The sequence below is a fragment of the Erpetoichthys calabaricus genome, chromosome 12, assembly GCF_900747795.2.
Source record: "Erpetoichthys calabaricus chromosome 12, fErpCal1.3, whole genome shotgun sequence".
NCBI classification, from domain to species: Eukaryota; Metazoa; Chordata; class Cladistia; order Polypteriformes; family Polypteridae; genus Erpetoichthys; species Erpetoichthys calabaricus.
In genome coordinates this window covers 150140078-150154891 of record NC_041405.2, presented here as the reverse complement: position 1 = coordinate 150154891, position 14814 = coordinate 150140078, and the positions used below count along the sequence as shown (strand labels likewise).

Sequence of the window (14814 nt, the reverse complement as noted above, 5' to 3'; positions counted from 1 at the left end):
AAAAATATCTACACAGTTAGCACGTTAATAGTTTGGATTTGATTAGGTGTCAATGTTATTGATTAAAATCAGTTTAGCCCTACAAATGTCTATAGATTTATCATACATCAAAACATGCACAGCTCTAATCTATAGAAATGTGAATATATACACCTGAACACAGTGACAATATTTAAAATTTAAAGCAGAACTTTTTGACATGTGAATTACCAAGAATTGTCTCAGTAACACCACATTATTTTAGACCTGATGGTCAAACTTTACAGAATAAATTTTCAATAACATTGAGAATGGTGGCTAACAAAAAAAATTATCCCCATCCTGTCCAGTAAGTTCTCTCTTGAACCAGTTTTATTCACAGGTTCATTCTTCTGCAGTGTGCTAAGCAGCTCTTCTGAGGATGTTTTCTGCCTACTGCTATTAGACAATTCTGTGCTTCCTCCCGAAGTCCTAGACTTGATGCTTGCACTCTTAAATGTATATAGTGCAGAAACCGCAAAATGAATTTATACATTATTTATTTATCGATATATGGATTGATTATTTGTCCTGCGAGTCAATACCTTTGCTTTTTATGTTTCTTCTGCTGTGTGCATCTAAATTTCCCTTTAGACATACTTTATTAATCCCAATCGCATATATTGTACATATTATTTAAAATGGACAGTTTCAAATGGTTGTTAAAATTCATTAGAATGTACTATCAAAAAATCCATTGTGTTCCCTCTATAAAGGACAATAAAACATTATTAAATTGATTTTTTTTATGTAGCTGTAAGCACTATAAAGATGCCTTTGGAGTATGTGCACTATAGGAGGGTATGTTTAATGAGTATCTCTAAAATGTATTCTAAGCAAAAATGATTACATTCAAGCAAAAATGATTACATTCAAGAAATGTTAAGAAAATTTAAATTTTCAAAATAAATTGTTATCAAGGCTATATGCTACATGATTTATAAAGCAGTGGCTCACAGCAGTACTCATACCACTAAATGATAATGAGTAAAAAACTGCAAAGTTGAATGAAAGAAAAATAAACTAAATTGTGCAAAGTATTGTTTGAGATTTGAACACCTCCATTCCTTCCGAATAAAATTTTACATCCAAAAAATAAGAAAATATGCAAAGAAATGCATTGTGAAATGTGACGATAAAAAAAACAATATATAAGCATAAATAACTAAATGTGTCAGGATATATATGTATTGCATTTTTTTTCTTTATGTATTAATTATATCAGTTATTTACTTCAGTAACACCACATGCAACATGAAATACACCTTGAAATGAAGTAATAACTTGAATAATCTGTCAAAAGACAGAATTGTGAACGTAGCTTTAAACAGTCTACACTTAAAGAGAAGGGACCTGGAAAGTCTACATTGCATATTTGAATAATATATGCAAGTAAATAATAATACATATCAGAAAGTAAACAATACAACCTGAAATGCTCTTTTGGTATGGTTAAAAGTCACATACAAAATTTAGTTCTAGTATTATCAGTTCATCACAATGCCATCTATTTATTGACATTTACCGCTGGCCACTGTAGAGCCACCAGGAGTGAGGACATCATCCTCATCACTATCCTCTTCATTGGACTGGGTCACCTCGGGCTCAGCTGCAACACTCTTGGTTTCCTGTTCCTGTTCTGCTCGACTCCTAAGTGCAAGAATCCGGTGATGCAGAGCGGCATACAGCTGACCTGTGTCCTTTGAGCTGGCCTGATTAAGAAAAAATAAATGAGAATAAATAAGTATTTAGTTTACACCTACAAAATAACGATCAATGGCGCCAGGGCATATCCTGGTAGCACCAGGCATAAAGCAGAAACCAATATCAGACAGGATGCCAATTCACTGCTGGTCTCACTCACACACAACCAGACTCATTCCTACTGGATCAATTAAATATTGTCAATTATCCCAGCCTGCATGTCTGATGAGGTTGTGGAAAACCAGAGTACCTGGAGGAAGACCCAAACAGAAAAAAGGGAGAACACAAACTCCACACAGTAACTGACCACAGATTAAAACTGTGAATGCCAGATGCCAAATTATGAAATGCAATTACATTTGGCACTATTGTACACTCTTTGGTCTGTAAAAATAAGTATTTAATGAGTTATTCATTTAATTTTTCAAAACCAAAACACAGTTAACTGAGCAGCCTTTGTTTTACATAGTGTAAGTAACTTAGCGACATAAGGCACTATATAAAAGAATACAAACTATAGTGATAGACTGTGGAATTTACAGAAAAGTGGAGTTTAAACAAGTGACAAAATGGCTCAAAGCTATATTTAATAGTTCCTATATGACATTGCACAAAACAAACATTACACACGTACCGATATCAGAAAGACTTTGACTCCCTGGTCCTCTGTATCCATGGCTGTGATTCGAATGCTTTTTTCACTGGCTTTGTCAATCTGCATCTGAGCCCAAAGCTTAGTGTTTAAGATCAGTCTCAGGCTGCCTTGAGTCCGCATCACTGCAAAATAATCATGCACTCATTAGAATTATACTTTTTTTTTTTTTTTAACAATAATAAAGTATTTTACGAAGAGTCATCACACGTTTCACTAGACCAGGGTGTTAGACTTGCATCTTACAAGCACAGGATACGGCGCTTGGACCTTTTTTTAATGTGGCCTGTTTCATCAATATTCAAAACATGTTACAAACCGCCCACAAATACCCTAGTTTACTCCAAAGATCCCTTAATTGGATGTTTCAAATACAGATTGTATACATAAACAGCAATTTAGATTTATATCTGCTATTAAAACGCATTTTCAGTGTCTGTTCAAGTTTATCTGAGCATCACAACACACCATAGCTATTAACTTGTACATAAAATGGAAATTACCAACTCATAATGACCCCAGCAAGAAAAAATGAAAGGCGCCAACATGCACCATTGCCATAAATAACTTTTTAGCATGATACCAAATACGTGATAATCCCATAAAAGAGATGCTAGCTTGACTCAAGCTGCTGCTGCCACTCTGCTCACATTAAAGCCACATAGGTGTCAGGGCTGGCCACCATTCTGCAACTTACCGGACTGCTGCTGCCACCACCCTACAGGATGCTTTTGTCTCTTCTGATAACTTAAACATTGTATGTGGACAGAAAGCACATTTGCATTTCCATACGTGTTAAATAAGATCACTGTTTCTGACAAACTCCGAACAGAACTGGTTTGGTCCATCGCCAGCATGTTTGCAACCTTTTTAGGTGCGGCCGCATATAATGTGTGAAGCACCTACTGTGATAGCCATGTCCATCTATCTGCGTGAAACAACTCGGCTCCCCATGGAACAATTTTGTTAAAATGGGCCATGCTTATTTTTCAAGTAAATTTGTCGAGACAGTTCAATTTTTACTGAGATATTCTGAACAGACTGTGCTGTACAAAGTTTATAAATTTCAAAATCTCCCATTCAAAACCATTGGCAAAATTTTTAAACTACCTTAAAAACAGAGAAACTTCTTTAGCGACTTCAACTACAAATTAGTTTACTATTTCAGTTTTACCTTTACAGCAGTTACTTAAACTTGTACAGTTTATAAATTTTCCTCGTCCGAGAGCTGCTGGAATGCCAAATTCAAGTGAGTCAGACGCAAAGGACTGGGAGTGCGTCATGCAAGTGACTCGTAGAGGAGCAACATTCCCTGCTGCTTTAGGCAAGTTAATCATAAAAGTACAAAACATAAATAGATAAATAACTGCTTTCCCCTTTTATTTAAGCATATACAAGACTACATTGATTGTTTATTTAAAGTAATAATCTGCAGATAAGATTAGTTCAATGTTATTAACCAGAAGCTAAACAGTGTTGAGCTAAATAGTTACGCAGGAAAGACGCAGCTGACCCAAATGATATTAATATCAGAAATGTAACTGCAGTTGATCAGCGAGCCGAAGATTGGAGCTGCTGGGCATGCATCAAGGATGACTTTGGCTGCTAGTAGCAAGGACTGGGCAGGATTACACTGCACAATGTTGATTACTTAGTGGTATGACATAAAACATATGGGTTACCTGTATCTGAAGAGCCTCTTTTGCTTCTGTGTATCTTGAGACGGGAATTCAAATCTTTTAAAATAATTCTCAAACTTTCATAGACCCATTATACAATAATTCAGTTCCTTGTTTATTACTTCAGCATTAACAGTTAGATGGAAACCTTATTTCAGGTCCTTGTCTCTTTTCATTGGGTAATACTGATCACAATGTTATGCCAGTATTGCTCATTTTGTATTAGTAGTTATTTTTCATTTGCTAATTAATGGATACCACTCAATTAGGTATACTTTCAAAAAATGTTATGTTTAAGAAACTGAACAACATTTAATCACAGACCTTCAACCACTAACACATATTAGAAGATGCCACTGTCACATCACCTGAATTCTGCGGTGTATGAAAGCTACTGAACCCACAACAAGCTTATTTGTGTTGTTTTAACTCTATTGTAATGTACCGTTAAAAAGTACACATTTAATATGGTCTACTAACACATGTAATTGCATTTTATTATCATTACTTTTGAATTACAAAAATATTTAATAAACAAAACTGTAATAACTGACTCCTGGGTGAAGTATTAAATAATATGAAATTCTCCAACTATCACTTAACTAAGTCACCAAACATAGCTGAATTTTATACTATGCATACAGGTTCAAATTTTTTTTTATATAAATGTGGTCAAGTTCCATCCATAGTGATGCATGTTAACAAAAATATAAATGGAGGTGCTTGGCTTTAGCTACAAACTCTTACCTGTGTTCTCACCAACACTTTTACTCAACTTTATGCATTGACCAGGACACCTTTACAAGCCCTTTACTGCTAGTCTTTCAAATCCTAGGATGCAATGTCCCTGATTATTTATTTTTTAGGTGCTGGATCAAAGCTTCCCTTTTTAGCAGGTTTTGTCTCGGTCATATTCCACCCCAATATTTTGTGTATCCATTTTTCTTTCAGTTTCTTCCTTTATTTTGCAAGTGCACAACCATTAATGTGCACATCTGGATGATAAATTGGACTGGACTTCCAATGCTGATGCTCTGTGCAAGAGAGGACAGAGCTGACTATACTTCCTTAGAAGGCTGGTGTCTTTCAACACCTGCAATAAGATGCTGTAGATGTTCTACCAGATGGTTGTGGCGAGCGCACTCTTCTACGCGGTGGTGTGCTAGGGAGGCAGCATAAAGAAGAGGGATGCCTCATACCTGGACAAACTGGTGAGGAAGGCAGGCTCTATTGTAGGCACGGAGCTGGACAGTTTGACATCTGTGGCAGAGCGATGGGCACTGAGCAGGCTCCTGTCAATCATTGAGAATCCACTGCATCCACTGAACAGTGTCATCTCCAGACAGAGGAGCAGCTTCAGCGACAGACTGCTGTCACCGTCCTGCTCCACTGACAGACTGAAGAGATCGATCCTTCCCCACACTATGCGACTCTCCAATTCCACTCGGGGGTAAACGTTAACATTATACAAAGTTATTGTCTGTTATACCTGCGTTTTTATCACACTTTAATTTTGTTTTTTAATCAATATGCTGCTGCTGGACTATGTGAATTTCCCCTTGGGATTAATAAAGTATCTATCTATCTATCTGTCTATCTATCTATCTATTATGAGCCATTATGAATCGGGACAATATTTAACCTGCATTAGATGAGGCACACAAACTCTTCAAGGTTTAATTTGTGCCTAATCGCTTAGCTGGCCTACACAAATGTTACAACCCAAGAATTTCTATAATTGTATATTTAGTATGTACTGTATGTCAGCTCTTGCATACCGTAACCTTTTTAGTTATCCAATAAAAGGTGTCATTTTGCTTCACTTCTCACGGTACAACACCCTCTACTAAATTATCATTCAAAATTAGTATTAATATTAGTATTAACAATGGATTTGAACAAAAGTGTTTCTAAGTATGCAAAGGTGTAGATGAGAAAAAAGTTTTGAATGTGTTTTTATAATTGCATACAACTTTAAACACATTTAGCTTTTTAAAACTGGTTTTCAGTTAGGAAAATGTAACTACCACTGCGCAATTAACCTATGTGTTACTATGTTAAATAGAAATAATTATATGTGACTTGCGTTTACACATTGTGTAAATATATTAAATTCTAAAACAAGTCAAATTTACATGTAGTAAACTGCTACTTTTCTTGTGCATCATTTAACAAAAATTGTAAAATTCATTAAAACAAATGCACACCTATATTCCACTTTAAATGTATACAGTATATAAATGCAAATATATAAATTTGTTTATAATCCATTTAAAACTACCAGATTACAAGCAATACGATATATAGATAATGGTATATTAAAGGGTAAAATAGCAATAATCCTACACTTCTGAACATAATAGTTTCATAAACGGGTCATAATATTGGCTATAGGGGAATGGGAGGAGTGCTATTTACTGCTTTTCCCTGGGCAGCAAAACATGCTAGGCCCATCCCTAATGGGTGTTGAGTTTGGTCCTGTGGGCACTGGTTGGTTTCCTGATCCGAAGCAACGTCCAAGGATAGAAATGCTGATAATAACAACAGAAAGCAGTTTCAAGAGAAGACACAATGCAGAATATTCAATTGTGATGAGCAGAGAGATATCTGTAAATTTTGTTTGTAAAGTGAAAGTGGCAGTAGAAGTCGGATATGTTCTGGCCTACATTGGGTATATAAAGTGTTATTTTTGGGCCTCAATAAAACAGGGTTTGACACCAATTTAACTAGTCCCACAGAATCTACACACAGCTAAAGAAGACAATCAAAGCGTAAAAACCCATACCTAATCTGGACTGTAAAGATCCATTATCCGTTGATGCCATGTCATTTAATCTTAACAGGCCTCTCCCCCTTTCCACCCAGGACTGGGTAGTCTTGTCAAAAACAAAAAGCTTACATTGTATCTGTATGGGGGAAAACACAAATATATTAAACACAGTGTGCAAGAATGATAGACCAGCTCCACACTCAAATGAGTGGAGAAAAATTAACACAACAAGAAAAAACAGTTAAAAAAAAAAAAAAAAAAAAAAAAATTACCTGCAGGACATTGCTTTCCGCTTCCTCTCCAGTTATAACCTCAACTTTTTCTAACAAACATTTTTTTGCAGTTGCTTTTGTGTACGCTGCTGCTGACTCTTCCAATGATTCTGTCACATTGTTAACTACACACACACAAAAACAGTATACATCACATATGCTTAAAGTCAATGCATAATGAATTTCAATGTCCAGCAAAAATTTCATTATTATGTAGAATGAAATAAAAGAATTGCATCCTAAAAGACAATCTTCTTTTCCTTTCCTAGTTAAGTTAAAAACACAAAATTGTACAAAAAACACAAAATTATCCTCTTTGAGGATGAAAAAAAAAAAAAAACACCACACACACACTACCAGTCAGATTTAAAGTTTTAGGTTGGCAAAAATTGAAAAACACGAAATTTCAGAATATTGAAAATGGGCCTTCTTCAAAGAACAACTAATAGGTTACAACCTACAGATGTTTTGCAGCAATTAAAGTAAATTATGCCTTGAAAGTTGAAGCATACGATTTTCACAGGTGTCCAACTTCTGATGATTACTTAAAAACACTCAGTCTAAAAGTAGATTTGGAGCAGACCATTTTAAGTCATTTATTGCATTTCAGCCGATTACATTCGAAGGAAGACTGAGGAGTTATAAAACTTTTGACCACGAGAGAGAGTGCGCGTATGTACGTATGTATACATATATACACACTATGGTAACTGCTGAAAGTGCAAAAGCAAAAGGTCTGTAAGGAAAAATATCGAAATACAACCATTCTCGGCAATGTGATTGTAAGAATTAAGTTATCCTTGTTAGTATAGACATTAACATTGACATGTCCGCTCTCCATTAACACATACATCTGCAGTCACTTCAATTTAATGAAAGGTTTACATATTTGCTTCTGTCAACTAAGCACTAATGCTAGCATGAACCTCGGCCAAACAGAGCACGGAAAAAGTTGCAAGAGCTCATTGAGCAGTCTATCCTCTTAGGAGATGAAAATTAAACATCAAAATATTCACAAGGATGATTTCTAGTCACACACACCTTTCTCCGGGGTTGCTTCCTGTGAAGACAGCTCAGAACTTGATCCTGCCGCACACTCCTTGTTGGGCTCGGTTGTTGAGTCACTACACTTTGGAGGACTCTAATGAAAAGCAAACACCATGCCAGCATATAAACTCAACAATCGTGAAAAGGATGGTAAGGATTTATTGATAAATGACACACCCAGTCATCACTTTCTACTAATCTTCATACTAAAATTAATATTAAAACCATGAAGCTTCAAACTCTGTGAAACACAGAAAATTAGCCTCTTCAAAAGCGTAATGCTAACAAACAGGCACGCTAGCCTTAGGCTAACTTACTTGTACCATACACTTTAAATGATTAAAAAAAAAAAATTATGTTCAAAAACTATCAAACAATAAAAACAAACCACTTACCAAAACTCTCATGTACATATTCTGTCCAAAAACAAACTTTGACCCTGTTGCCTCTATATTGTTTGCTGCATTCTGCGTGCTGAAAAATAAAACCAAAATCAATTATTATGCATCAGGAAGTTGAGAGGTCATTAAGCTAGATATGTAGATCCCATTTACAGTTTCTCACCATCCCACATGAAGAGCGTGCACTGAAATTTCTGATTTAAGTTGTTCACCAGATTAAAGTAAAATTAAAGTACTTGCATCAAAAATATTTCAAGTTCTATAGCAGTACCTTGGAGTACTAATGTACTGAAGGAAATAATTTGTAGAGCCAGACTGTGTTTCTGGAACAGGAGAACTGCTTCCCTTTGTACATGAAGGATCACTTTCTTCCACCTTAAACGAAAAAGTTAAGAAAGCAAGAATTTAAAAGCCATGAGCAATGTTCATCAAGGAGACACAATGAATATTAAAATAGCTGAAAAAAGTTTGTAATCTTTAAGGGGAAATTTTAAAATTTTCTTCAAGTATATTACCGATTCTGTAAAATTGATTATCACCACATAGAAAGGAGACAGAACAAACCATTGCCAGGATACTAGTCCCATGCCAAAAAACAGCAGAGTATTTGTTTTAATTAAGCCTGGGAAGGATAACGCAGTAATTTTTGTGATTAATGTGGCCTGTTTAACATGTTAAAAAATATAGGTGCATCCAGGGCGGGCAACAAGACAATCACCTCAGGCAGTGCTTTGGTCATTTTCACTGTTTTTTTTTTTTTTTTAACATTATGAATCAATAATATAAAAAAGTAAACTTAAAGAATTACATACCCATCCATTATCATATTTATATACTACCTTTGAAACTTAAGTACATTTTTATTTCTCAGAAGTTTTAAATTACACATTTCACAATGCCTTGCCACATGTCAGTACATGATACTTGTATTCATTTCCTTGATATATACATACCAATACAGGTGCAGGGGTGAGGAAGGAAAGTAGGGAGGGGGGAAGGGGTTGGGTATGGTAGTCCTGAAGCAATACTAAAGAAAAGTGCCAAAGGTAAAAATTATATTTTCTCTCGTTTTTTTTTCCATGTCATGTTTCTGTAAGAACAACGAATAAATGTCATATCACATACATGCAAAACAGGTTTCTTTAAGTGACACAAAGTTTCTAGTACCTCTGCATTTAACTTGCCAGTCTGCCAGGCAGCTCACAGTGCTTACTGCCATAATATAATGACAAACTTCTACAAAACTGAAGTGTAATGATTATCCCTACTGATTATTCCAGTTTGCAGTATCTTTGCTAATTTATGCAATGAATTCAAGAAAACCACCCAAGTAATGCGTTGTGTCAGTTTGTAAGAGAGATGGCAGCTACAAAGAACTTTAGAGTGCCAGGAGAAAAGAAGTAGAACAGAGTTTTCCCAACTGCTTTTCTGTGGTGGAACACTTTTTGTAAGCCAAAAAATCCCAAAGCACACCATGATTCTACCAACCACAAAAGCATCAAAATCTCTTAGAAGTGCTTAAATTATCCGAAGGGACGGGACTATCAGGGATGCTGGCAAAAAAAAAAAAGAAAAAAAGAGCAGCTTGGAAGTTGGCATTTTCAGACACTGCACTTAGTGAGCACCTTGGATGCATTTTCCCAGTCGCTTTGTACCTTTGCTCACTCATACAGGCGGTCCTTTACAGCACAACAGAGTAGCAGTCATTGCGCACCTGTTTAAAACACAGGTTTTAATGTGTGCCAATGTAAGAGATGCCAGTTTTAATTAAATCAGTCTTTAGCAGTGCATTCAAAATCTACAGTCATTTCAATTGTTTAATTTTACTTTGACATGTCTGTCTCTCATATTTCAGAATCGATACACTGGCTTTGTTTTTAACTTGCCTTTTCGGAAGATGTTCAAGTTCAGGTTGTACTTGCTCAAGTAGTATTTTGTCAAAAGGTCAGGTTTCAGGTCATTGTTTAAAAATGTAACAGCATAGTTTAAACTTAAAAACTCCTTTGTGTTGATTCTACATTAATTTTGTGATTCACTGAATACTTACTTCATGATTTATATATTTATGATTACATTTTAATGTTAGATATGATTAATAGTGATTAATTCCATCCAATTATATGATTAATTAGTTGTTGGCTTTTTTATTCAATTCCCAGCCCTAGTTTTAATACTAAACTTGCAAAACACTGAAGCTGGGGTTTAAAACTAAATAAGAGGCAGCTTCAGATACATTAGATTTCAAGATAAGCTGGGGTTAAACTAGTTGTTTTATCCCAAAGTTAATCTTTTTTATTTTATTTTGATATACTTTGCTAAGTATGGGGAATTTGACTTTTTGCATGACCTTTTTTGGATCAGAGCGCAGAGTCAGCTGTCTAGTACTGATCAATGATGACAAACAGAAGCACTATGAAACACTACATATCCCATATTAAGGAAGAGTTAAATGGGGATAGATTAATACATAAACAACAAAATGTGTGTAATTCATAAGATACAGTTTGTGGGTTATTCAGGAATTCATGAAAGTAGAACTGGCACAATAACTTTTGCATCTGCCTGACGTTTGTTCACCACCTATCCCTGTAACATTAGGGAAAACACTATATATTATATATTTTATATATATTATATATATATATATATAAAAAAAAAAAAAATCACACAATCTTATTCTTTGGAATGGTCCATTTCTTATATGGGACAGCAAACAAAACATGAAGTTGATGTCTTTGCTAAGTTAATAAGTTAATAGGCTTACTTTATCCAAGGACACCAAAATATATAGTATATTCAAAATTGAAATCTCAAAGCAACTTCGCTTAAAATCAGAAAATAAGGTGAATTTAATATTGGTATAAGTATCAGTTCATCAAAAATGCTGGATCAATTTTAACAGCTCACATACAGAAAAATTAGTACAATATATTCAGATGTGGGAAGTAACGAGCAGGGCAGTGGAGTCAGAAGCAATTATTGGGTAACTGGAGTAGGTAAAAATGTACTGACTCGGACTAAATATAAAATGTAATAATAATAATAATGTTAATATTTCCAATTTCACATTTACAGATTCAATTAAACCCATTTTTCTCAAGTACTTTTTATAAAAATATAGCTTCTTTTTTAATTTTGTAAGTTTACTCTCATGTTTAAACTTGCTACAGCCTTTAAACCCAAACTTTTACAGGTCAGAGAGCTAAAAAGTATGATTCACACTGGAAGTGATGAAACGCCCTGAATCTACTGTATATTATGTTCTTTCAATTAACATATCAGTCTAGTTACAAATAAAATCATAGGTGATGGCAGGGCTGTGGAGTCGGTAGATAAATTCTTCGACTGCGACATTTCTGGTACTTCTGACTCCGACTCCTCTGTATTTAATATGCTAATGTATTTCCATGTTTATTGAAGAAAGGCAACATACAAGACATTTAACAACAGAACTACTGGCTAGGAAGCTGAATCTCTACCATACTGGCCAGTTTAAACAAAAGAAAAGAACCCCTGAACACATTATCAGCCCATAGTATACACCTCCACCTACATCATTACACTCGTTTACACTCAAATTAACATGTTAAACACGTTATATCTGAAATAAAAATGAAAACGCTTTTTGTAATGTACCATAATCCAGATTACAATATGTGACTGTCAGGTTGTATAATAGCTCAGCTGAATTTCACGCTAGTAGTAACACAACTATGCACTGGGCTTTATTCTTACATCAGAGAAGTACTTAATTATGACTTTTTTGTGAAATGGGACATTTGAACTTGCTGGGGTTTTTTTTCCATTACATTTTTAATTTATTAGGAAGCGGAGTTGGTACATTTTTCCGACTCCAACGCCAGATACCCAAAATTGTCTCTGACTCCTCGACTCTGATTCCACAGCCCTGGCTGGTGGTACCAGAAACTGAGGAGCTGGAGTCAAAGGTTTTGTCTATCAACTCCATATCACTGGTAGCAAGTTGCATTTAGTCCATTACTTGTACTTAAGCAAATTTCTTGAAAAAAGTTTCTTTTCAGAGTAGTTTTGGCAACAATTTAGTGCATCTGTAAACTAAAAAAAATACTTTTACACCATTCTTACCATAAAATTTTAATTTTTCACATTTACTGTTGAATTTCAAGACACATATACTGCTCAGAATTAGCTATCAGCTGACTTATTCCATGGATTTAATTGGTCATTTTCAGCTATATGTCACTAAATTGTTTCTCCTATTTTTATAACAACCAAGTGTCACTAATGAATTACACAAAAAAAGCCATCCTAAAGTGGTAAGGCTCTGCTATTGGCTATCAGTACCAAATATCCTGATGTAGTCAACAAGCAGCAACTTTAAAGAAAACACACTAAAAACATGCTACCCTACAGGTGCTGGTCATAAAATTAGAATATCATGAAAAAGTTGATTTCAGTAATTCCATTCAAAAAGTGAAACTTGTATATTAGATTCATTCATTACACAAAGACTGATGTATTTCAAATGTTTATTTCTTTTAATTTTGATGATTATAACTGACAACTAATGAAAGTCCCAAATTCAGTATCTCGGAAAATTAGAATATTGTGAAAAGGTTCAATATTGAAGACACCTGGTGCCACACTCTAATCAGCTAATTAACTCAAAACACCTGCAAAAGCCTTTAAATGGTCTCTCAGTCTAGTTCTGTAGGCTACACAATCATGGGGAAGACTGCTGACTTGACAGTTGTCCAAAAGACGACCATTGACACCTTTCACAAGGAGGGCAAGACACAAAAAGTCATTGCTAAAGAGGCTGGCTGTTCACATAGCTCTGTGTCCAAGCACATTAATAGAGAGGCGATGGGAAGGACAAGATGTGGTAGAAAAAAAGTGTACAAGCAAAAGGGACAACCGCACCCTGGACAGGATTGTGAAACAAAACCCATTCAAAAATGTGGGGGAGATTCACAAAGAGTGGACTGCAGCTGGAGTCAGTGCTTCAAGAACCACCACACACAGACGTAAGCAAGACATGGGTTTCAGCTGTCGCATTCCTTGAGTCAAGCCACTCTTGAACAAGAGACAGCATCAGAAGCGTCTCAGTTTTGGACTGCTGCTGAGTGGTCCAAAGTTATGTTCTCTGATGAAAGTAAATTTTGCATTTCCTTTGGAAATCAAGGTCCCAGAGTCTGCAGGAAGAGAGGAGAGGCACAGAATCCACGTTGCGTGAGGTCCAGTGTAAAGTTTCCACAGTCAGTGATGGTTTGGGGTGCCATGTCATCTGCTGGTGTTGGTCCATTGTTTTTTCTGAGGTCCAGGATCAACGCAGCCATCTACCAGGAAGTTTTAGAGCACTTCATGCTTCCTGCTGCTGACGAACTTTATGGAGATGCAGATTTCATTTTCCAACAGGACCTGGCACCTTCACACAGCGCCAAAGCTACCAGTACCTGGTTTAAGGACCATGGTATCCCTGTTCTTGATTGGCCAGCAAACTCGCCTGACCTTAACCTCATAGAAAATCTATGGGGTATTGTGAAGAGGAAGATGGAATACGCCAGACCAAACAATTCAGAAGAGCTGAAGGCCACTATCAGAGCAACATGGGCTCTCATATCACCTGAGCAGTGCCACAGACTGATCGACTCCATGCCACGCCGCATTGCTGCAGTAATCCAGGCCAAAGGAGCCCCAACTAAATATTGAGTGCTGTACATGCTCATACTTTTCATGTTCATACCTTTCAGTTGGCCAACATTTCTAAAAATCCTTTTTTTGCATTGGTCTTAATTGATATTGTAATTTTCCGAGATACTGAATTTGGGACTTTCATGAGTTGTCAGTTATAATCATCAAAATTAAAAGAAATAAACATTTCAAATACATCAGTCTGTGTGTAATGAATGAATCTAATATGACAAAGTTGATTTATTTCAGTAATTCCATTCAAAAAGTGAAACTTGTATGATATTCTAATTTTATGACCAACACCTGTATATTCTGAGGAGTTCAAAAAGTACTGCAACGGAGAGATTCCCAGATAGACAAGAGTGAACACTGCTGGCCTTAAATTCAGTTTTTGATTAAACCGAAGATTAATTTATTTGTGGTGGGTGGGGGGAGTTTGGGTTGCATCATTCATCGTCATTACTGCCTGGCAAAAGTATAACTTACACCACACATAAACTTCACCTCCAATTTAAGGAAACTTGCAACAGTGTTTGATTTTCCCCTGTTCTTATTATCGATGTTTGCCATAGAGCATCACTAACTCGTGATCTCTGCT

At 35.7% G+C, this 14814-nt stretch overlaps 1 protein-coding gene across 2 annotated transcripts in view; it reads right to left on the bottom strand.

Moving 5' to 3' along the window:
• ranbp3a (RAN binding protein 3a) overlaps nucleotides 1–14814 on the bottom strand; it is an 82068-nt gene that overhangs the window by 4936 nt on the left and 62318 nt on the right. For both annotated transcript variants that reach the window (XM_028816554.2, XM_028816556.2), the window contains 7 exons: nucleotides 8815–8918; nucleotides 8538–8616; nucleotides 8137–8236; nucleotides 7096–7220; nucleotides 6839–6959; nucleotides 2357–2499; nucleotides 1544–1730 (listed from right to left, as the gene is read on the bottom strand). In XM_028816554.2, the coding sequence (XP_028672387.1) occupies nucleotides 1544–1730; nucleotides 2357–2499; nucleotides 6839–6959; nucleotides 7096–7220; nucleotides 8137–8236; nucleotides 8538–8616; nucleotides 8815–8918 (859 nt within the window). The remainder of the gene's footprint in view (nucleotides 1–1543; nucleotides 1731–2356; nucleotides 2500–6838; nucleotides 6960–7095; nucleotides 7221–8136; nucleotides 8237–8537; nucleotides 8617–8814; nucleotides 8919–14814) is intronic.